The following is a 23363-nucleotide window of genomic DNA, read 5'->3' as shown; positions in this document are numbered from 1 at the left end:
AGAGAGAGACAGACAGAGAGACAGACAGACAGACAGAGAGACAGACAGACAGAGAGAGAGAGAGAGACAGACAGACAGACAGACAGAGAGAGAGACAGACAGACAGAGAGAGAGAGAGAGAGAGACAGAGAGAGAGAGAGAGAGAGAGAGACAGAGAGAGACAGACAGACAGAGAGAGAGACAGGTCTGCTCAGAGAGTGAGAGGGAGCTCGGTGGAGGTGAAGCAGCACAAAGCAACAGAGACCCCCGGTGGACAAACAGAGACACAACATCTCTCCAAGTCTCCATGCTGACGGACTGAACCGCGTCTGACCCGGGAGCTCATCAGAACCTCGGAGCAGGAGAACCGACGGATCACTGCACAGGTTTATATCACGAGATCTGAACTGCAGCTGAGCCTCTTTCTACTTTTACTTCATGTGCGATGTTCATGACGATGTCGTGTTTCTGTGTACGAAAGCTAAAACTCGTCTATGTTCATGTAGTCCGGCTGTATTTCACTGTTTGAGTGTGATGGGGAGGGAATTTCTTTATTCTTAAGTTGAAATAAGTGTTGATAAATGTATTTATTCATTTAACTCGGGACTCGACTTTATCTGACTTGCCCGACAACTAAAACTTTGGACTTGCTCGAGTCACATTTCTGTTAAATCACAGTTAAAAGAGTCAACTTTTATGACTGACTCATGATTTTAAGATACTACAGTGTGTCTAACTGTCTAACTAAGTTTAAAAAGAAAACCTAACGACATTGTGACGGTGTATTAATATATCATAGTCCTGGCAGTGACGCCGCTCTGCTCTCCTGCTCGCAGGCCTGACCGTCACCTCCTCTTCTCCTGGAGCTCCTACCTGCTTGTCGTTCTCCACATCGTAGCCCAGACTGATCAAACAGGCCTTGAACTCCTCGGCCTGCAGGGCCCCGCTGTGGTCCTGAGATCGGCCAAACACCCAATGACAGAGCGCCACGTCATGAGGATGAACCAATCGCAACACAGGGATGGTGGTGGAGGTGGTGGAGGGTGACCGTGTGATCCACAGCATGCATGGAGGAGGATGAGGACATGGAGGATGGAGGGACAGACAATCATGGATGTTTAGACAATGTCAACACACACAACTCAGCAGGCCGCCATGATGGACCCAACACACACAAACAGCCAGTCACTTCTCTACACAAACATGTACACGTGTGTGAGGACAACACATCTCAAGAGTTACACTGAAAATTCATCCAAAATCCAAAATGGAAACGATCACTGTACATTATTCTGAACTCTCGATGCGTTGTGCGCTCAAACACACTGATGTGACAACAACGGGTCAGACGGGTGAGTGAGACCGAGTGTTTATGGACCACCATGTCAGACACACACACACACACACAGTGACACACACACTCACACACACACACAGTGACACACACAGTGAGATGGTGAATGATGGCGGTGTCCGTCTCGTGCTCGTGAGCTTTGACAACGACCACAACACACAGACGTCTGGTGACATATTCTGACTTTAACATCCACGTCAGCAGCAGCTCTGCAGACAGATGAAGCTGAACTACAAATAAAATGTTCTGACTGACATAAACAAGAAAGTTTAGTTAATCTTCTGATTAGAGTGATCGGGGGGAAACACAACCTACAACAACAAATACTGCATTTATTATCTGTCATGTGGAGAAACCCGTCACCAGCACCAGCAGCAGCGCCTGTAGACTCAGATACAGCCGCCGCTCTGCTCTGCTAACACCTGAAGAAAACCAACACGTGCTCGCCTGTGCAAAAACACCAGGATGAATACTCACACGTCTGGTTCCTCTCCCACCCTCTTGTAAAGTCTAAACATTCATTCAGTCATGTTACACATTAATACACAAACAGCCGAAGACACAAAATGTTCAGACGACTTCAGGAAGTCTGAATTTTAAACACGACTACATACGACCGACATGAGTAACAAGTATTTGAGTTGAGAGCTAACGGTGGTGTTTTCCTTTGCTTAACAGAACAAGTATCAGTAATCGGCTTTAAAGGGATATTCCGGTGTAAGTTTAATCCATGGTCTAAATCACAGTGAAACTGTGTTAGACTCCCTCTCGAGTGATCAAGTTAGCAGACCGCTAATTTACGGAGTTTTATCAACCTCAGAAACGACCGCACGACAACAATACACTGCAGTAAATGGATCCAAATATAAACCGCCACCAAAAAGCCACAAATAATGCTCAGAACAGCACCAAACTTCAGCAACAGTACAAATAGGGTCTCAGCACATAGTCCGGGGCATCTAACCTCCGCTAGCTTAGCTGGATTTCTATTGTGAAGCTAAAAACAGATTTCAACTCTCCTCCATCAGCTTCCGGGTCGGGGAAGACCCGACGCGACGATTACCGAGTGCGGTTAGAAATGCTCAATTCCGTTCTTTTCCCTGTCCGCTCTCGATAATAACTGTTATAAACTGGCAGGTAAGACACATATGAACTTTGATTGCTTTTCCATGGAGTCATAATCATACATTTTCATCCATGAGCCGCAGAACTCTACTGCACTCGGTAATCGACTCGTCGGGACTTCCCGTCAACAGGAAGCTGCTGCAGAAGAGTGGTAAATTTAGTCAGCTTTTCAGTATTAAAGTGGATTAAACTTACACCGGAATATCCCTTTCAGAACCATCTGTTTTATATTCTTACACATTCTGTTATATATTATAATATTCTGTTTAGCTCTCAGCCCGAGTACTGACACTTCGTCGGCATAAAAAGGACAACAGCGGTGTGGTGAAGCAGCCGTGAGCCCGGAGCTCGGGGCCCTGACCTTGTCAAAGTGGTTGAAGGAGGCGCGGTACTCGAAGAGCTGCTCCTGGCTGATGCCCTTGGCGTCACGTGTCAGGATCTGGTTCTCGACCTCGTTGATGGTTCTGGCGATGGTGGTCAGCAGCTGCTCCCAACCCACACGGAGGTGCTGCAGGGAGTTAAAGAGGAAAGTGTTACACAGACAGAAGCTTTAATGTTCTTCAGCTGCTTCTGTCCTACATGTGGATGTGAGAGCACGACGTGAACACTGTCGGGGTTTATTCATGCAGCGTCAGAGCTGTGCGTTACCTCCATTGTGTACGAAGTGTACTGGTTGTCGAAGATGAGGGCCTCCTGGATGAGCTGGTGGTCTCCCTCCAGCGTGTTGATTTCGGGCTGGTAAGAAATGATGGTGTCCTGATAGTCCTTCAGGTTGGTTAGCTGATCCTCCAAAGTGCCGTTCATTTCAATGGATATCCTTCCAATTTCCTGCCAACACAGAAACAGTGTTTACTTTCCTGTTTGTCCAACAAATGTGGCACTTATTTGATCAGAAACAGAATCGAGCAGCACAGTGTGAAGTCTGTAGAGGCGACTCTGAAGCGACGATGAAAAGGGACATGAAAGCCATCAAAGACAGGCCGACCACAGGCTCTGAGATTGTGGGATGATGGTTATCTAACATATAATTGATCGGCTTGGCTGCAGGCTTTAAGTGCTTTATGTAAGGATGTTCTGAAATGTCAGTGGAGTGAAAACAGAAAATTCACTTCCAGAATCAGAGCAGATCAAAAGGTTTGGCTCCGTGTCATGAACAGCTGAGTGAAGCTGTGAATGTGCAGCATGTCAAAGACCTCAACACGCAAAATTGGTGAGGAGGAATAAACAAGAGTAAACAAGTTACAATCAGAACCCTGCACGGATGAGTTCGGATCATCGCTCCCGTCGCCAGCACACCTAAAACCCTGTCGACTCTTTGCTCTGTGAGCTCACTGTGGAACAATGTTGGCCTGAGAACTGTCTCAAACTACACACAGCTGCGCGAAGACGAAGCGCTTCAACACGATGGTGAGTGAGCGCCACCCTGCGCGGGCTAATCCGTTACCTCCATCTTGGCCTGTATGTAGGCGCCGACCGCGTTGGCCTGAGTGGCGAACTTGGCTCTCAGCGTGTCGTTGGAGTTCTGCTTGTTGAGCTCCTCCTGCAGGGCGCTGTCACGCTGCGGCACCATCTGCATCGCCTGCAGACACACACACACACACACGACGTCATGACATCAGAAACACACACAGCTGTAACAGAACACACCTGAAGCTGCAGTCCAGAACGACGTTAACATCAGAACTAGCGGCCGGGCCTACCTTCTCCCACTTGTTGTCGATGCTCTCAGGTGTGATGGTGGTGTAGGGGTTTGCTCCACTCAGTTTGATGCCGTTGCTCTGGGCGATCTTCTGCACCTCGGCCTGGATGGCCTGGATGGCCTCTCGCTCCTTGTTGGCCTCCGGCAGAGTGGACTTGAACTGCTCGTGGGCTGTGATCAGACCCTGAGGAGGAAAACATAAGAAACAGGTTTAGTTTTTCTACCACAAAGAAACTAAAAACAAAACCAGACTTATGCCTGATGTAGTTTATAACTCTTTGTTTCCTGCCCTGTTTCTTTGAAATATTTGCCGTTATGATCAGCTTCCTGCCCAGTTTTATTTACCTGGATCTCCTCGATGTTGTGGACGATGAACATGTCCTGCAGGTCCTCCATCGCTCCCTCCATCCAGTTGTTGAAGGGTGCTGCTCTCTTGGCGTACTCCAGGTAAAGCTCATCTATCGACTCCAGCTGCTTCTCTGTCCTCTATTGGACCGGAGAGAGAGAGAGAAGAGGGGCTGATTCAAATATACTTTATTGAATTAATGACAAGAATGTACGAGGCATCAGGACCAGGTATCTGTCAGTCTCTCTGTAGTTTGCAGACTCACAGTGTCCCCTGGAGACGGCGTCTGTATTTGGTCGTGTTTGTATGTTTGGTCTTTATTACTTGCTGCGTGTTTTCTTCAGCAACAGTACAAATAGGGTCTCAGCACATAGTCCGGGGCATCTAACCTCCGCTAGCTTAGCTGGATTTCTATTGTGAAGCTAAAAACAGATTTCAACTCTCCTCCATCAGCTTCCGGGTCGGGGAAGTCCCGACGCGAAGATTACCGAGTGTGGTTAGAAATGCTCAATTCTGTTCTTTTCCCTGTCCGCTCTCGATAATAACTGTTATAAACTGGCAGGTAAGACACATATGAACTTTGATTGCTTTTCCATGGAGTCATAATCATACATTTTCATCCATGAGCCGCGGAACTCTACTGCACTCGGTAATCGACTCATCGGGACTTCCCGTCAACAGGAAGCTGCTGCAGAAGAGTGGTAAATTTAGTCAGCTTTTCAGTAGAAATCCAGCTAAGCTAGCAGGAGGTTAGATGCCCCGGACTATGTGCTGAGACCCTATTTGTACTGTTGCTGAAGTTTGGTGCTGTTCTGAGCATTATTTGTGGCTTTTTGGTGGCGGTTTATATTTGGATCCATTTACTGCAGTGTATTGTTGTCGTGCGGTCGTTTCTGAGGTTGATAAAACTCTGTAAATTAGCGGTCTGCTAACTTGATCTCTCGAGAGGGAGTCTAACACAGTTTCACGGTGATTTAGACCATGGATTAAATTTACACCGGAATATCCCTTTAAGCAGCAGTGCACTGAGCTCTCAGGGCCACCGTAGTTTCGGGTTCACGAGGCAACATCGGTGAGAAACGTGTGCTTCAAATGCGCCGTCTTGTTTAGAACATTTGGAACAAACCTGTCTCGAGTAAAACACATCGAGATCTTGCAAATCAACGGTGTGATGGACTTTGTTTTATCAACATCTGACCAAAGACTCCAGTATGACACAGACTGGTGTTGGATGGTGAGTCGTACCTCCAGCGACTCCTTGCGGCTCTGGGTGAGGGCTCCCAGGACGTCCCACTGATCGCAGATCTTCTGACAGCGGGTGTTGACGCTGGCGGAGTCGTAGTAATCCAGCTCGCTGTGAAACACAGAAGAGAGTTCACATCAGACACCGCTGAATGATTCAGTAACAATGATTTTTCTCTGCAGAGCGCTTCATGCTGTTCGTCTTTACTTGAGCTCCTGTGCGATGGCGGCGATCTGCTCCACTCTGTCCTGATGGGCGGCCAGGTCGCTCTCGAAGGCCTCGTGTTTCTTTAGCAACGCCTTGACTTCTGACAGGGTGGAAGTCTCGTAGTCTTTCTGGGTCAACATGGCCTCCTTACCTGCATTCATTCAGCACATTAAACCTGTCAGACCGATTCACTCTGACGACACTTTGACATGTGGTTGTTTCACTGTGAATACGTGTGTGTGTGTGTGTGTGTGTGTGTGATGAAAGGTTTCCACACCATCGGTCCAGGACTCGTGGATGGCGGCCTTCTGGTGGAACTTCTCCGCCAGATGTTCCAGTCGCTCCAGACGTCTGATCTCACTGAGGATCCACTCCTCGTAGCCCTTTTCTGCTCCTTCCAGAGTGTGCCACGCTCCGTTGATATCCTGACGACAAAACAGCAGAAGTTACGACTTACAGAGCTGTCGGTGCAGAGTGTCGCGTGGCGCCTGACGCCTGCACGTCTGCATACTTACAGACACCATGCGTCCCTCTGAGGGCATGAAGGCAGGTCTGCTGCTGAGTCTCAGTTTAGTCTGCAGAGTGTTGAAGCTGATCTCCAGCTGACATTTCTCTTGGACCTGAAGAACAGAGAGGAGGTGGGCTCAGTGTCGGTGAACAGACCAGCAGAGGAAACAAACAGACGCATCCTGAGGTGATGTTGAACCTTGGGTGGTTTGTGGACGCAGCGGTAGTCTCTGAAGTCCTCCTGTTTCGCCTGCATGTCGTTTACAGTCTTCTCCTGGGTTCGGTTCTCCAGCCAGGGGATGGTGCGACGGATCCACTCCAGCAGCTGGAGGCGGAGAGGAAGACGAGGAGGAAACGGGTTGAATAATAATCAGGCTGTCAACAATCACTAACGTAGATGCTTCCTCGATGATAAGAGAATCATGACGAGACATCTGGTAGATTAAAACAGCTCAGGTGAAAACTGATTTACCTGCTCTGAAAGTAAAAGCACAATGATTTGAGGATAAACGTTGAACTTACATCGCTGGCCAGTTTCTCGTAGTCCTCCATCATCTGCTCGTTCTCCTGGTTGACAGCCAGAACTTTGCAGATACGATTCGCGGCCGTCTCAGCCTATCACAGGACACAGAGCGATGAGTGCGCCCGCAGTGATTGGATAAAAACAACTGGTGTCATCACGTGCACTCACTCACTGTGCTCGAAGCTTAGTGAGAACAAAGTCGCTAAAAACAAAGTGTCTGTTGCTGGTATTAGCACGTCACCCTCAGCTCTCATTACCTCTGTTATAATAAACGTCTTGCTCGCAATAAAAGTGCGATCACACTCCACACACAGGCAGTGAACACGATCAAATCCTCACACTACAGCACGTCAGGCACACGTTATCAAAGAAGTGCAAAAAAAAAAAAGCCAAAACTTCTAATCACTGTAAGTCAAATGAAGTTTGTATTTGACTGGTAAAAACATGCTCCGGCTGCTGGTGGTTAGTTCAATGTGCCACGATCAGTGTGTGTTTTAAAGCTCCATGCGTCTCCCGTCACAACTCAGGAGGCAGTCGTACGTCTAGTTACAGGTTGGTGACGCGCTGGAGTCCATCAGTGGCTCATTACACTACTGTTCCACTGGAATAACAAACACAGTACACACACTTACACTCTGTATTCATCTGATCAGAAACGTCTTCTCCTCACTGTATGTTTGTTTCATCTTCTGAGATTAAATAAAACTTATCTAGCACAGATAAATCACATCGTTTGATAAAACACTCAGAGTTTAGAGGTGTTAATAGCTGAAGAGAAAATGAAGAGACAGTGATGAACCCAAACTGGTCGGGTTTCCCAGAACCACATCAGCAGAACGATCAGGTGAAACTGATCAGACGACTGATGTGAGTTTGGGAATTTAAGTCCGGACCTTAAAGTAAAAATATATTTGGTGGAAAGAGAGTCGATGTCCAGAGAACCAAAACAGAAGCATCAGAAAGCGTTATCGTTGTTGTTGTTGTTGTTCCAGAGTTCCCATCATCAAACCTCCTGACTGAGTTTAGTTTAGTTTAGTTGAGACACTGTTGGACTCTACAAGGAGGCTCCTGCCGATAGACATGATCGATTATGTGTCTGATTTGCCGTCGTATGCGATATCATTCTATATCATTCTATTCTATACATCGATATTAAATGTTAGGGCATTTTCAGGCTCTTATTTTGAAAGGAAAATGGAAAATAGAGTTTCTAAGATCACCAGTTTGTCAGTAGTTGGGGTTTAAAAAGGGAGAAAATGGCGAACCAAGAGACTTAAATGATGTCTTTACATCAGCAGTTGTTAACTGAAGAGTTAATTTAATCACCCGAGCCTCCCAACATGGAGAAATTAAACATTTCAGTATATTCCTGATTTAAACCCTTTTCTGGACGCTAGCTGATATCGACTAAACTCCCCAGTTTCATGCAGAACCACCCTCTCTGTCTGGGCTGTGGCTGATGGGAACCCTGGTGGCTGCAGTGAGGTGTTAGTGTGAGTCTGGAGCGTGGCGAGCTCACCTTCTGTGCGCCAGAGAAGGCGTGATAGAAGCAGGATACATAGGTCATTATGGCCTTCTCATCCGGCCGCAGCGTACCCACGATGTCTACGCATCACCCAGCACCCCGCAGGAGAGAGAGCGTTTGACAAAGAGAGGTAGACAGACACAGAGAGAGAGAGAGAGAGAGAGAGAGAGGCAGAGTGAAGCCAAAGCTACCCAGAGCTACATGGTTCCTGCTCCCTGCAGGATGTGAGAACGAGGAGGAGGAGGAGGAGGAGGAGGAGGAGGAAGCGTCCTCCTCTTTAGCACCACAGCTTCCAGCTCCTCCACACTGAGGTGTGATGAGGAGAGGACGGTTATTGACCTCTTGCTGAGAGTTGAGTTGGACACAAGTTGAAGGTTGGGACACAAACACACACTGACTGACTGCTGGTCAGTTTATTCAGTCTGGAACAGGTCGGTCCTTCAGTTCGGCTCACTCGGCAGGTGAGAGTGACGTCATTACTGATGGACGCCACGAAATAAAACTGCAGCGAGGTCTGAAACTGAAAGTCTTCTCAGAACAGAGACGCTATGAAACAACTGCAGCGTGTTTACTGGTCAGTACATCTTTATCAGGACCATTTTAACCCATACAATCAGTATTGATCAGGTTCTAGTGGAGAACTTTTGTTTATTGCTGCTTTTATTATGTTTTATATCTACATAAGTACAGTACGTTAATGCATTACTGCCTCTGTGAAGGACTTTATGACGTCTCTGCTCTCAAAAGGTGTAAATACAAAAAATATATTAATATTAACTTCAGGAAAACTGCAGAGAAACAAAAGGCAGTCTGAAGACGACTTCAACGAGCAGTTTCAGATTCTCCTGCAAATTTAACTTCTCAAGCAGCCGAAGTGAACAGAACATAAAACCCAAATGACCAGATGAAGAATAAACTGCTCCACATTCGTGTGAATGAGGGAGTTTGCTGGTAAAAGCAGAAAGTCTGTAGTTTCTGATTCAACGTCAATAATTCAAGAGAACAAGTTCACACACACTCATTCCCAGATCTGTGTGTTTGTCTCAACAACGACGATGATGATGATCAACCACACACACACACACACACACACACACACACACACACACACACACACACACACCTCTCCTGAGACCGCAGAGGAACACAAACAAGTTCTGAACGAGCCAAAAAATAATTAAAGAGGTGAAAACAAGAGACACGTCAACAGGCTTCCTGTCGGAGGCCAACGGGGAGAGGAGAGGGAGGAAACATCAGGGAGGAGGAGGTGAAGGAGAGAGGAGAGAGGGAGGAAACATCAGGGAGGAGGAGGTGAAGGAGAGAGGAGAGAGGGAGGAAACATCAGGGAGGAGGAGGAGAAGGAGAGAGGAGAGAGGGAGGAAACATCAGGGAGGAGGAGGTGAAGGAGAGGAGAGGGAGGAAACATCAGGGAGGAGGAGGTGAAGGAGAGGAGAGGGAGGAAACATCAGGGAGGAGGGGGAGGAGGTGAGAGGAGAGAGGAGAGAGGGAGGAAACATCAGGGAGGAGGAGGTGAAGGAGAGAGGAGAGAGGGAGGAAACATCAGGGAGGAGGAGGTGAAAGGAGAGAGGAGAGAGGGAGGAAACATCAGGGAGGAGGAGGTGAAGGAGAGAGGAGAGAGGAAACATCAGGTAGGAGGAGGTGAAGGAGAGAGGAAACATCAGGGAGGAGGAGGTGAAGGAGAGAGGAGAGAGAAGGAAACATCGGGGAGGAGGAGGGGAAGGAGAGAGGAGAGAGGGAGGAAACATCAGGGAGGAGGAGGTGAAGGAGAGAGGAGGAGAGAAGGGAAACAGCGGGGAGGAGGAGGTGAAGGAGAGAGGAAACATCAGGGAGGAGGAGGTGAAGGAGAGAGGAGAGAGAAGGAAACATCAGGGAGGAGGAGGTGAAGGAGAGAGGAAACATCAGGGAGGAGGAGATGAGGAGAGAGGAGAGAGGAAACATCAGGGAGGAGGTAAAGGAGAGAGGAGAGAGGAGAGAGGAGAGAGAAGGAAACATCAGGTAGGAGGAGGTGAAGGAGAGAGGAAACATCAGGGAGGAGGAGGGGAGGAGAGAGGAGAGAGAAGGAAACATCGGGAGGAGGAGGTGAAGGAGAGAGGAGAGAGGAGGAAACATCAGGGAGGAGGAGGGAAGGAGAGGGAGAGAGGAGAGAGAGGAAACATCAGGGAGGAGGGGAGGTGAGGAGAGAGGAAACATCAGGGAGGAGGAGGTGAAGGAGAGGAGAGGAGAGAGAAGGAAGGAAACATCAGGGAGGAGGAGGGAAGGAGAGGAGAGAGGAAACATCAGGGAGGAGGAGGGTGACGGAGAGAGGAGAGAGGAAACATCAGGGAGGAGGTAAAGGAGAGAGGAGAGAGGAGAGAGGAAACATCAGGGAGGAGGTAAAGGAGAGAGGAGAGAGGAGAGAGGAAACATCAGGGAGGAGGTAAAGGAGAGAGGAGAGAGGAGAGAGGGAACATCAGGGAGGAGGAGGTGAAGGAGAGAGGAGAGAGGAGAGAGGAAACATCAGGGAGGAGGGAAGGAGAGAGGAGAGAGGAGGAGGAAACATCAGGGAGGAGGAGGGAAGGAGAGAGGAGAGAGGAAAATCAGGGAGGAGGAGGTGAGGAGAGAGGAGAGAGGAAACATCAGGGAGGAGGAGGTGAAGGAGAGAGGAGAGAGGAAACATCAGGAGGAGGAGGTGAAGGAGAGAGGAAAACATCAGGGAGGAGGTGAAGGAGAGAGGAGAGAGGAGAGAGGAAACATCAGGGAGGAGGAGGTGAAGGAGAGAGGAGAGAGGAAACATCAGGGAGGAGGAGGTGAAGGAGAGAGGAGAGAGGAAACATCAGGGAGGAGGAGGTGAAGGAGAGAGGAGAGAGGGAGGAAACATCAGGGAGGAGGTGAAGGAGAGGAGAGGGAGGAAACATCAGCTCTATAAAGGAGGAGGTCCATCTTCTAGCAGCGCGTTACGAAAGATGAAACTACTTTTTTCTGTTCATGTCGTTTCTCGTCTGTTGTGTCACGAAACCAGAATCTGAATCTGATCCGATCACAGAACACGAGCCGACACACATCTGGATCAGGTCCAAACACGGTTACTGTCCTGACAGTGGACACAGACAGCGTCCTGTTAGCTCTGATCCAATCTGAATAATCACCAACAGCTCCACTTTAATTCTTCATGAATAACCCGGTTGTTCTACGAGGAACCACAAAGACAGACTCACTGCTCCACCAGCAAACTGTAAACATCTGTGTGTGTGTGTGTGTGTGTGTGTCCCAACACTCCCAGTGTCCTCGTTGTGGACCGAGCAGCGCCGTGGACAGAGTGAGGCCATGCTGGACAGGAAGCAGCAGCAGCACCTTGTTAGTAACGGAGGGGTTAAAGGTCACAGTCGGGGTCACAGGGTACCTTCTGAGCTCCAGAGAAGGCATGGTAGAAACTGGACACATAAGTCATTATGGCTTTCTCATCCGGACGAGCAGTGTTCACAATGTCTACAGGGGGAGACGAGGTTAGGAAGACACGCACGCACACACAGATACAGGCAAGACGAGTCATTACACACACACACACAGACACACAAATACAGGACACACATGTAGGAAGTCACGTTAAACAAACACACACACATTTAACAAGCTGCTGTTAACAGCCAGACAGGCGGGACGATCAAAACATGATTCATGTGCAAACAGAACGAGGAGGCGGACAGAACCAACAACACAGAGCGCACACGGGTCGGACCCACACAGAACCCATCGAATACACACAAAATCTGACTGTCAGAGCCAAATAATCTGATTTCTGGTCTATTTTGGAGCTTTTGGAGATTAATATTTCAAAGCTTTATTCAAATTTTACATCAACATTTGAATGCAATTTTAATGTTTATTTATTACTTTTGAATCTGGCGTTTCCATGAAGGTCGAGATAAAATAAATGAGGCCAGAATAAGATTATAAGTGTTACATTATTTGTAGATTAATATTCAGTGCTGGCTGCTGCGAGTGATCCAAACATTTCTGATGCGTGTTGTAAAGTTCAAAAGTCAAAATAAAAGCAGCCATTTTTAAAATTCAAAACATGTTTTGAGCTCACTGAATAATATTTTTTCAATCCGTATTTGCTTTAAAAAAAACAATATTTACACTGCGGTCAGAAAGTTGTTTGCTCTCCTGCTGATCACACAGAGAGAGAGAGAGGTCAACAAACTCGTATTACATTTCAATAACCACAACGGCAGTAAATGATTTCAGCTCCGACACGGTTTCAGTGAGTTACTAAGTCGTTAAAGAAAGACGTCATGTTATGAATCTGCATAGATGTCAAGTAAAGTGTCAGTTTGGAGAGTTTAGGTGAATCAATTCTTTCAGACTGACGGTTTTGTTTGAGTATTTTCTGGGGAAACCAAATATCTGCGTCAGCTCTCAGTGAGCTTGTTGGTCGACCCAGATACAGACAGACAGACAGACAGACAGACAGGTAGACCGCAGACAGGTATATCATGATCACATGCTTTTCAATCCACAGCATCAGAGGAGACAGAGGAGGAAATGAAGGGAGGGACTGAGGCTCCGTCGACGCTCCTCGCCTGCTGCAACAGCTCACATCACATTTACAACAGTGGAGATCAGAAGCTGCGTTCACATGCACATCAACACTGCGACAGACAGGACGAGTCGTACTGCTCTGTGACATCACACTGCAGCTGGTCATCACTGTTTAGATTTAAGTTGGGTTTAAATTACAGTTTGGTGTCTGAAAATCCAGAATACAAACAGCCGATCACATCAGACCTGCAGATGTTCGACTGCTTAATGAAAGTGAAAGTAACTCTTAATCAGATTACTGCCCGCTCACATTGTGGCCTACAGTCTGTGTTCGTGCATGTAAACACAGCCAGTCATCAAGAACAGTTACTTTACAGTAAGTGTAATAGATTACAGTAAACACAGAGTAATAAGACGGCTTACCTTCTGCGTCCAACATCTTGGGGATGTCCAGGTGCTTCTCCGCCACCTCGAAGGCGTTGTTCAGATTGGTCACTGGGTCATCCTGAACAACCAATCACAGCGTCAGAACACAGCTAATGTGGTCACGAGGTCCAGGTCGGTTTAGGTTGAGTAACAGATCTGAATGTGTAGCAGAGGGTCTGATGAGTGTGCGTACCTTTCTGAGGCTGTCGTAATCGATGAGATCCGGTCTGTGTCTGTGGATCAGAGCGTTGAAGGCGAGGCCGTCCTTCCAGCTGTGACACAGAGAGCAGATGTGTTGAGCGTGACGACGAGGAGGACAGAGAAAGAAATTTGGCTTCTGATCATCCGACAGAACGGTTCACTGTGAGGAGCATCTGACATGTTCCTGTTCCTCCAACAGGGGGCGACGTTTCCTCACAGTTACAGCAGTTAATTTCAGGAATAGTTGATATTCCTGGACAGCAGCTTTCCTCCTGCATCCACATTCATCTCACATGTTCAACAATCTACATACATACAAAGTGTTTTCACCATAATTTGGTGTCCGTCCTGAGAGAAGGATCCTCCTCTGAGGTTTCTTCCATTTCTTTTCTCTATAAATGTCTTTTTTTGAGGACAGACTGTCTCAGATCGTCCTTCGGGGATTGGAGATTTGGGGATTTATAAATTGAATCTGACTCGACTTGAGCAATGAGCTTTCAATGAGCGTAAATCAGTGTTAGCGTTGGTTGACACCACCTATCAACACGTACAACTCCCACTTATATTTACTTGTATACGACTACATGTGATCATACTTCTCCATGACAACTGAGAAAGTCTATTTTCTAAAATATTGGCCAGCTTGTCGTTCAGTTTTATCACCCCGGTCTCACTGGAGAGTTTTAAAAACTATTTTTTCCAGCCTCGAGATCAAGAACTGAATCCTGATGGAAATTCTGAATATCTGTGATTTTCTGAGAAGCTAATATCCAATAAAAACACTGATGATATGAGTTAACGCGCGGATGCTAACGTGTTACCTGATGTGGAAGTTCTGCACGTTGACGTTCTTGTAGGGAGCGGTCTTCCTCTGGCACCACAAGAGAAGACCCTCCTTCGCTGAGGTCTCTGCATCGAGGAAGAGGAGGAGGAGGAACAGAGGAGAAGAGAGGAGAGAAGATAATGTCTGTTAGTCTCCGAACAGTCGAGAAACAGATTTTATTCCTGCAGCGTCTAAATCTGAACCGCTTCGGTCCAACCCGAAGGATGTTTTTGTTTACTGAACAACAGCCGTCAGAGAAATAACAGCCGCTAATACGGAGAATTAAAAGAATATGAGTCAATATCTTTCAGCGGCGTCCCACACCCACCAGAGTTAATTCAACACAGACGGATTTAATTAGCCACCGCAGAGTCGTTACAGCGCCGACTGAGATGATCCAGTCAACAGTTATCAGGAGAAACAAACGCAGAGATGAAAACACACATCAGTGTTCAGCCTCCGACTCAAACGCTGAGTGATGAGCCCATTCATGGATTAGAAGATTAAAGGTAAACTGCACCAATTTTACACAGTAGAGTGCGTTTACAGGTCTAAATGAGCACTAGTGCACATGCAAGTCGCCTTTAGTGATGTCACTCAGTTGCATTGTGGGTAATGTAGGCGCCACATGTTGAAAAGGAAGAAGAACGAGTGGGATAAAGAATCTCTCGTCTGATTAATCGATTCTGATAATTTGTTTGTGCAACGATCAACCGCTGGACTGCTGTTCAAAAGCTGGAGCCTACATTACCCATAATGCAACTTTGCCACTGAGTGACGTGTACTATTGGTTGCTGTACTGGTTTAGATTCAGTGTCTTTGGTTTGACAAACATTTTATTTCAAGTCGTCACCTTTGAATTTGTAATCAGCTTTTTCTGACATTTGACGGATTAAACGGAAACTAAACTAATTAAAAAGTTTATATCAATGTGCAGCATTTGTTTCACTTTTATCACCTGTTGTATTTTGTATAACCAGGTAAAATATTAATAATAAAAAGAAACATAACTGTGTTCCTATTCCTATAACACCATTAGTCTCAGTGAGCAGACATGACCTGTTTTGACTGGACTGTATCCCATCACTACTCATCCCTGTGTGTGTGTGTGTGTGTGTGTGTGTGTGTGTGTGTGTGTGTGTGTGTGTGTGTGTGTCAATGAGTGTGTCTAGCCGTGTTACTTCCACTCTAGTTCCCACAATTCATCCTCAACTCGCTCTAAAAAAGGTTCCTGCAGGTCTCGGTCAGCTGATCAGCTGGAGAGTCGAGCTGCCGCCGTGCTCTTCAGCAAGGCACTGCTCTGATGCTGTAATGTGTTTATGCATATTAATTAAAACCACGGGGAGTTGTACCTTCTACAGAGATGTCCTGGATGGCGAAGCGGAGGATGATGGTCCAGATCATTCCCAGGGTCATCTTGGCGTTTCCGTCCACGATTTCTGCACATCGAGAGGAAAACGTCAGCGTGGATCAGCACAAACGATTTCTTTGTTGCGTCTTAATTTCACTCTGGAACGTAAAATCTTGTTTTCACATTCTTACATCTGCTCTTTCATCTAATAACGCCAACACTCCCACACACAACTGCACTTAACGTCGCTGCAGCTGCCAAACCTCCAGTTTCTCCTGGAAGCGTGAGACTTTAACAAAGATCTCTTTCAGAAAAAATCACTCAAAATTCAGTCAGCTGGTTGTTTGAACGACGGTCGCATTATCTGCTGTACAGAGACGCACATTCAGTCATTTGAAAGGAGTGAATTACTTTCTAGTCAACACATTTATATGTATTTATAATATGTGTAAGACGTGTGCAGGGAAAACAATATTTAGATTTTCTTTAATCACACAAACAAATCAACATATTTGCAGACAGACTTTCGGCATCGCTCTCTCTGAAAGGTTTCCCAGCAGATGATTGTCCGGTTGATGAACGCAGCGACACACAGAACAGGAAGGATCGTCACGTCATGGCCGAGTCAGTGAGAAGTTATGTAGCGTGACTCAGATTCCTCTCATTCTTTCACCTGTTTCCACTTTATCTCTCACACTCTCACTGTTTTGTTCTGCATCGCTCTCATTCTTCACGTCTAATGTGATATTCACCTCCGCCTCTCGGATGCTGTTGCGCTTTATTCACTTCTGATTGTGCTAAAAGTATGTGTGTGTTGTGTTTTAGTCAGATGTGTTGTGGCGAAGGTGTGTCAGCCTGGACATGAAGTGATGACAGAGAGGTTTCAGTCTCTGGAGGTCAAACCACAACGAGTCAGACGGATGAAGGAGCAGGACGACCTCCTCTCCCATCTCGTCATCGCCAACCTACATTTTTTCCTCTTCAATCCTTCTGTGTCGGCATTTGTCTCCGTCTGGCTCCGTCTGATGACCTTTAGTGGGCTGCTTTCATACGAGGCCAGAGAGAGAAACTGTGTGTGTATTTTCAGCACTTTTGTGTTCAGCGGTCTTCAGTATCGTCGCAGTGTCACGCTGCAGGAATGTCACGTTCGTCCTGACAGAGTGGGAGAAAGGTCGAGGTCCTCCGACTGACCCTGACCGATCGTAACTAACTAACAAACTATTTATTTATTTAGATAACTCTGCTATTTCACCTTCAAAGGGCGGGTCAGACAGAGCGGGAGGTGCAGATCATGTGCAGTGTTTTTGCTAGTAAAACATCAAATTGTTTGCTGTGAGGTGAACTAGCAGGTCTGTACGCTTTATTTTGGCGTGTGAGAGGTGCTCAGCTTCCTTGTTTAGCCACCTCATGAATAAACAACATCTGTACACAACAGCGCCGGCTCTGATGGAGGATGAGAGGATGAATCCTCGACACACGGAAGCAAATCAGAGAGAGAACCGCCGGCTGGACCGGAGCTTCACCTGGCTTATTATCTTAATTATTTCAGGACGAGCCGGGCCAGTTTGACAGCGAAATGAACATGACTCTCTTTCACAAGCTCTTGGTTTCAAAATCATTTGCTGAGCATTCGATGATCTCAACACCATTACAAAACAATGGGCCCTTCAGTACGAACATGGAAAAAGCCCCATACAGAGGAGCGAGATGCAAAGACCGACACATACAGCCGAGTCAGGAAAAGCTCTAATTTCACTGATTAAATGTGAGCAGATGCACGTGTTCGGTCCGATGTGTGTGTGTGTGTGTGTGTGTGTGTGTGTGTGTGTGTGTGTGTGTGTGTGTGTGCTCACCCTCAGCTCCGATAGAGACCAGTTTGACCCCCTTGCTGGCGATGAAGTCCAGCGCTTTGTTGACGTTGTTGATCTTGTGGACCCTCATCTTGCCTCGCTCAGGCTTGGGTAACCGTTCGCCTGCAGACACGAACACACAAACAAAACAGAAAAAAAGTGAGTGTGTTAGCTCCTGCGGTGACAGGAGCTGAGGATGTTTCCGCCGGCTCAGCAGAACGACGCCGCCGGGACGGTTAAAGTTTCCGCGGGGACGTTAGCGCCGCTAGCAGCAGAAAAAACTGAAGTGACTGTGAAAAAGGAAGCCACACGCAAAGTCACAGCTTCATTAGGGGGATGACAGCAGGACAAATGATTTTCTACTTTACTAACAGGAACAGTTTCTCTGCTACAACCTGCAATTAATCTCAAAAACCTCGAGAGGAACGCAGTCACACGTGTCAAACATTGATCGGGTGCCAGTGGCGTGCACAGACTTTTTGAAGGGCAGGGGCGAAAAGAAGGGCACTTTAGCACAGGTTTTGGCTCCCAAGAGGGCACTTTAGCATATGTTTTGGCTCCCAAGAGGGCACTTTAGCGTGTGTTTTGGCGCCCAATAGGGCACTTTAGCGCGTTTTGGCTCCCAATAGGGCACTTTAGCGCGTTTTGGTTCCCAAGAGGGAACTTTAGAGTGTGTTTTGGCTCCCAATAGGGCACTTTAGCACGTTTTGGCTCCCAAGACGACACACGTTTTGGCTCCCAAGAGGGCACTTTATCATGTTTTAACCAGCCAAGGGGGCAGTTTAGTGTGTTTTGCCAACCAAGAGGGCACTTTGGCACACTTTCTTGGCTCCCAAGAAGGCACTTTAGCGCACGTTTTGGCTCTCAGGAGCGCACTTTAGCACGCCTTTGGCTCTCAGGAGGGCACTTTAGCACGCGTTTTTGCTCCCAAGAGGCCACTTTATCATGTTTTAACCAGCCAAGGGGGCAGTTTAGTGTGTTTTGCCAACCAAGACAGCACTTTGGCACACTTTCTTGGCTCCCAAGAGGGCACTTTAGCACACGTTTTGGCTCCCAGGAGGGCACTTTAGCGTGCGTTTTTCAACAATTGGGCCACGAGGGGGGGCGACTGCCCCACCTGCACCCCCCCGTGCACATCACTGTCGGGTGCCATTTTGCTTTAATTAAAAACTTCCTGCAGAGCTTAATTTTGTTCGTGTCGGTGACTTACCCGAGATGACCTCCAGCAGCAGCATGAGTTTGAGCCCATCCCTGAAGTCCTCCTCGATGTTGTCGATCTGCGTGCCGGCCTTCCTCAGGTGGGAGTTACACCACGCCGTGAACGTCTGCAGGAGGGCACAGAAAAGACGGGAAAGCGGTGATTATTCACAGCCCAGGACGTAATGTTTTCCCAAATTTTATGACAATAAACAACTTTGGATCAAGAATGAAAGAAAATGGAATTCAATGCACAGGAAGGGAGGTCAGGGAGCTGCTTTCATGAGACAGGAAGTAGCCGAAGAAAAGGGGGCGGAGCCAGATGTTATAAAACAATAGCTTAAAAATAAGAACTGCCTGTGATCTCAAAGAATAATTCAAACTTCATGTCACTCAGATGAAGCTGTGCTACTTTTCATCTCAGCAACAACCCAAGAAAAACTCACTTTTGGTTTCTCTCTACATATTTTCCCATCGTTTACGCGTCTCCAAATTCTCGTTGCACAATCTCTGAAATCATTCTCGCCTGGACAGAAAAGACGGAAACAAATCCGGCCTCAGTTTGCAGCTCGGTCCCACGATAAAGAACAAGAAGAGGCACATTATGTCCCACATGTTAAAGAGAGAGACCGCCATTGATCCGGAGAACCTGACGACAGATCACATAGATTATCTGACGACCAGAAATGAACCATGTGAGATGCTTGTAATTAAATCTCAGAATGGTGAACCCAACATAAACACAGACATCTGAGAAAAGACACACACACACACACACACACACACCAGTCGCTGTGTGTTTTCGTGCTCCTGGTTAGCCGACATTCTTCCCAAATGTGTTTTGAATCAGTTTTATTGTGAAGCCGTCGGTGGCACTGAGGTGGGCACGGGACTGAGGAGAACTTTGTCACGCAGCTCTTCAAACATCTCAGTTGTGGCACATCATCAATCAGCGTGTCAGAACGCTTCTTTTTCCTGACTTGTTACATAATTTTTTTTTTTTACGGGAAGCGCCTAAAAAATGTCAAGCGACCAAAAATACTTCTCGTCCAACGTCCGGCGGCCTGCAGCGGCTCAGTGAAGCTGCTGCTACTCGTCCTAAACTCGTCCTACGCTTCCTGTTTGCTTTCGAGTTGATTAACTCCACCTACAGAGAACTTGTGTGGGGCTCCAGTCAACAAACACACAGCTGAGATATAATTACAGCGTTAGAAAGGAAGGAATTCTTATGTGCAATGTTAATGTTCTTACTGTTTATTTTCCTCCTGCTCAAAGCTTTTTTATACTAATCTTGCTGCTGTAACGATGCAAATGTAAAGGATTATCTCGTCTCATCTTATGTGAGGGGAAGAGGAAAAAGTATTTTCAAACATTTTATAAACACAACACGTAAGAAGAATTCCTCCTGTGGATGACTGAAGTATTGCTGAAGCTTCAGAGCTGAATGAACACAGAGGAGGTCCAAATTCTCTGAATTCAGCTTCTTAAATGTGAATATTTCCTGGTTTCGTTCCTCCTCTGTGACAGTAAACTGAATATATTTGTGTTGTGGACAAAACAAGACATCTGAGGACGTCGTCTTGGGCTTTGGGAAACACGGACAACTAATCAGTTAATCAAGAAAATAAATCGACAGATTAATCGACAATGAAAATGACCATTAGTTGCAGCCTGAATACAGATAGTACCTTCTGTCTGTACTCGGTACTCTGCTTACGAACACGGACAAATGGATCAGTACCTCTGGTAGTCGTTGGGGGCAGTGTAGCCAATAGCCAGACAGAACCGTGGCAGAACTTTTAGAGGAGAGTTTATACAAGTTGGTGTAAAGTTCTGAACTTTGCCCGGACGCAGACACGACCAGCTGGGGGGAGACTGGAAGGTGTTGAAGAAAAAAGTGGAGTGTCGGACAACTCTGAGAGCGAGCGGCGCCGTCTAGTGGTCGCACCGCTTAACATTCATAAAAATATAAAATAAACAGCGCGTATGGTCGACGTCCATCTTTTGTTCTGCTCCGTGCTGATCGTCTCCTCTGTGCTACACTGAGCGGGAACTTCCTGTCATTGCAGCGCCGCTTCCTGCTGCTGCCATTACCTCTGAGAGTGTGTGTGTGTGTGTGTGTGTGTGTGTGTGTGTGTGTGTGTGTGTGTGTGTGTGTGTGTGTGTGTGGTAGAGGGGGCATTGTCTTACCCGTCTCCCCCTCCCTCCCTACTTTCCTCCCCCCCAAACTTTGTCTGTTTGTTTATGTGAAATGTATCTCCCCTCCTCTCTCTCTCTTCCTCCCTCCTCTTCCTCCTCTCCCCCCTCACAGTGTGTGTCCCGGTCCAGTCTCTGAGAGCGAGCTCTATATTTGTTGGTAGTGTGTCGGGGGAGTTGGGGGTTGGTGTTGGGCGGTCTGGGGGAGGGTCACAGAGCAGCAGCGGGCTCAGGGAGAGTACGGGGGGCTGAAGGGTGCTATTATCCAACAGGCTCAATGGGCGCTTTGTGCCGGTGGTCACAGTCAGTGGGACGGAGGGGAGAGGGGCCGGGCAGCGAGCAGTACCCTGTCATAATGTTTGTGAACACAGAGCAGGAGAGACGAGGAGGAGGAGGAGGAGGAGGAGGAGGAGGAGGAGGAGGAGGAGGATTGATGCATCATTCAGTTTAATCTGTGGAGAATACCTCGAGGGAGGAGTTGTGTTTCTGCTGCGAGTCGTTCTTCACATTACAGATGAGATTAATTGGAACAAAATTAACTGAATAGAAACAAGTTGGAGGTCGAGACACAGAAGCGCCAAAGATCAGGACGATAAGTCGATAGCAGAAGTATCGCGTCAGGCCTCCACAGCTCTGCATGTTTGTACATTAAACACCTTTTAAATCAGGAACAGTTCTCAGAGAGAATTGTCCTCCCTACATGTCAGACATGGTGTGTATTTCACAACTTCACAACCACGGGTGCTGCCGCCTCCCCGCTGAGCACCACATCCATTACAGAGGTTAAATATCCTGTGTTATAATTACATTAGCAGCACACACACACACACACACACACACACACACAGGCGTAGCTTCGGACCGACGAGCAGAATCGATCGCGGCACAGACATCGATAACATCCAGACAGCAGCGGGTCGAGTCAGTCCGTTCTCCCCAGCGGTGGGTGACATGAAACGTTTCATCTCACCCGGTGGAGCACAGAGAGGAGCGGTGAGATTCAGATTAGTCTAGGAATGTGGAGTGTATCGCCGCAGAGGCCGGCTGTGTCCCGACAGGACCGCTGCCACTGGGAGTGGTGACGAGGGGAGCAGCGCGGAAAACAACCGGCGACAGGTTGAGACCTGCAGGGAGCCCGGGGACGTTCCCTTCTGTACAACAGGGCACGCCACAGATTACACAGCTGATACTCTTTCATCTTCGCCCTCCGGGGTCAGAGGTCACACACACACACACACACACACACACACACACACACACACACACACACACACACACACACACACACACACACACACACTGTTCAAGGAGAAAGGTAGCAATGCCTCCAGCTACCTGATGTCAATCAGCGACAACAAGGTGCGGTGCTGCTGTGCGCAGACATGCTCACACAGCAGACAGCTCACTTGTTGAATTGACCGAATTAAAAAAAAAAAATAGAGAGAGAGAGAGAACTGACCCTAATTCCTGGAGCGAGCGAGCGAGCAAATAGGATGAGAGCCCGAGAAGCCTGTTAAACCTGCCCGCGTGGCCGCTCCGTGTTGGCTACACACACATCGGATCAGATGGTTCTGATGAGAGGATTTTCTGACCTGAGCTCAGGACACAGATAACAAGCTGTGTGAGCGCAGCGTGGGACAGAAGAGAGAGCGAAGAGCTGAGCGCCGAGAGTTGAGAAGGTTTACAGTTCGGGGCGTGAAGCTGGACGCTCGCCGTCTGCTATCTGTTAGCATCACTGTTGCAGCGACAGTGAAAGAATTTGCAGTCTCCATTTGCAGCACTTCTTATTTTATTAATCCAGGGTTTTATTCTTGCCACACGTACGTTACGGGGCGAGACGCGAAGGCACCTTCGCGTCTCGCCCCGTAACGTACGTGTGGCAAGAATAAAACCCTGGTTTGGCGGACATCTTTGTTGTTTGTGTCGTGCAAGCGTGTCTGGAAGCGGTTAAGTCGCCCGACGTGTCTCCTCGCGTGGCAGATATACAACGTCCGAAGAGCGAGGGAGACTAATGGGGTCCATCGGGGTCTAACAGGGTCTAACAGGGTCAGCTGTTTGATCACAACACCCTTTCAACTCGGCCCCAAAAACTAGGGCCTGCGAGGGGTCAAAGGTCAGGGTTCATCGCTCGTTTGAAGGTGGGGAGCTTTGGAATGAGCTCGACACGCTACGATGCAAACATGCAGGCAGCACACACACACACACACACACACACACACCTAAAATTAGCTTGTAAGAAAGAAAACACACTGAAACACATGAAGCTACA

General features: G+C 47.6%; 1 protein-coding gene across 1 annotated transcript; it reads right to left on the bottom strand.

Moving 5' to 3' along the window:
- Nucleotides 1-122: 122 nt before the first annotated feature.
- On the bottom strand, nucleotides 123-21733 carry LOC115571366 (alpha-actinin-4-like). Its single transcript, XM_030400748.1, has 21 exons — nucleotides 21560-21733; nucleotides 21208-21441; nucleotides 18912-19026; nucleotides 17705-17824; nucleotides 15853-15939; nucleotides 14499-14586; nucleotides 13670-13748; nucleotides 13474-13555; nucleotides 11909-11994; nucleotides 6983-7075; nucleotides 6660-6785; nucleotides 6469-6573; nucleotides 6231-6378; nucleotides 5954-6104; nucleotides 5749-5857; nucleotides 4503-4643; nucleotides 4159-4341; nucleotides 3903-4037; nucleotides 3107-3286; nucleotides 2820-2966; nucleotides 123-933 (listed from the first exon to the last, which is right to left on the bottom strand). Exons 1-21 carry the CDS (start codon nucleotides 21731-21733, stop codon nucleotides 730-732), a joined length of 2787 nt encoding a protein of 928 aa, XP_030256608.1. The 3' UTR covers nucleotides 123-729.
- Nucleotides 21734-23363: the final 1630 nt, after the last annotated feature.

The sequence above is a fragment of the Sparus aurata genome, chromosome 2 (genome assembly GCF_900880675.1).
Source record: "Sparus aurata chromosome 2, fSpaAur1.1, whole genome shotgun sequence".
Classification (NCBI taxonomy): Eukaryota; Metazoa; Chordata; class Actinopteri; order Spariformes; family Sparidae; genus Sparus; species Sparus aurata.
Note: the sequence above shows the minus strand (reverse complement) of the source record. Positions and strands in the feature narration are given on the sequence as shown.

What these genes read in the sequence shown, in the direction of transcription:
- LOC115571366 (XM_030400748.1), bottom strand. Translation starts at nt 21,733, where the DNA reads ATGCAGAGCTGTGGAGGCCTGACGCGATACTTCTGCTATCGACTTATC. An exon ending in CAAGATGTTGGACGCAGAAG is followed by an intron (nt 11,995 to 13,473) that starts GTAAGCCGTCTT and finishes CTCCCCCTGTAG; the next exon opens with ACATTGTGAACACTGCTCGT. An exon ending in TCGACAACAAGTGGGAGAAG is followed by an intron (nt 4,038 to 4,158) that starts GTAGGCCCGGCC and finishes GTGTGTCTGCAG; the next exon opens with GCGATGCAGATGGTGCCGCA.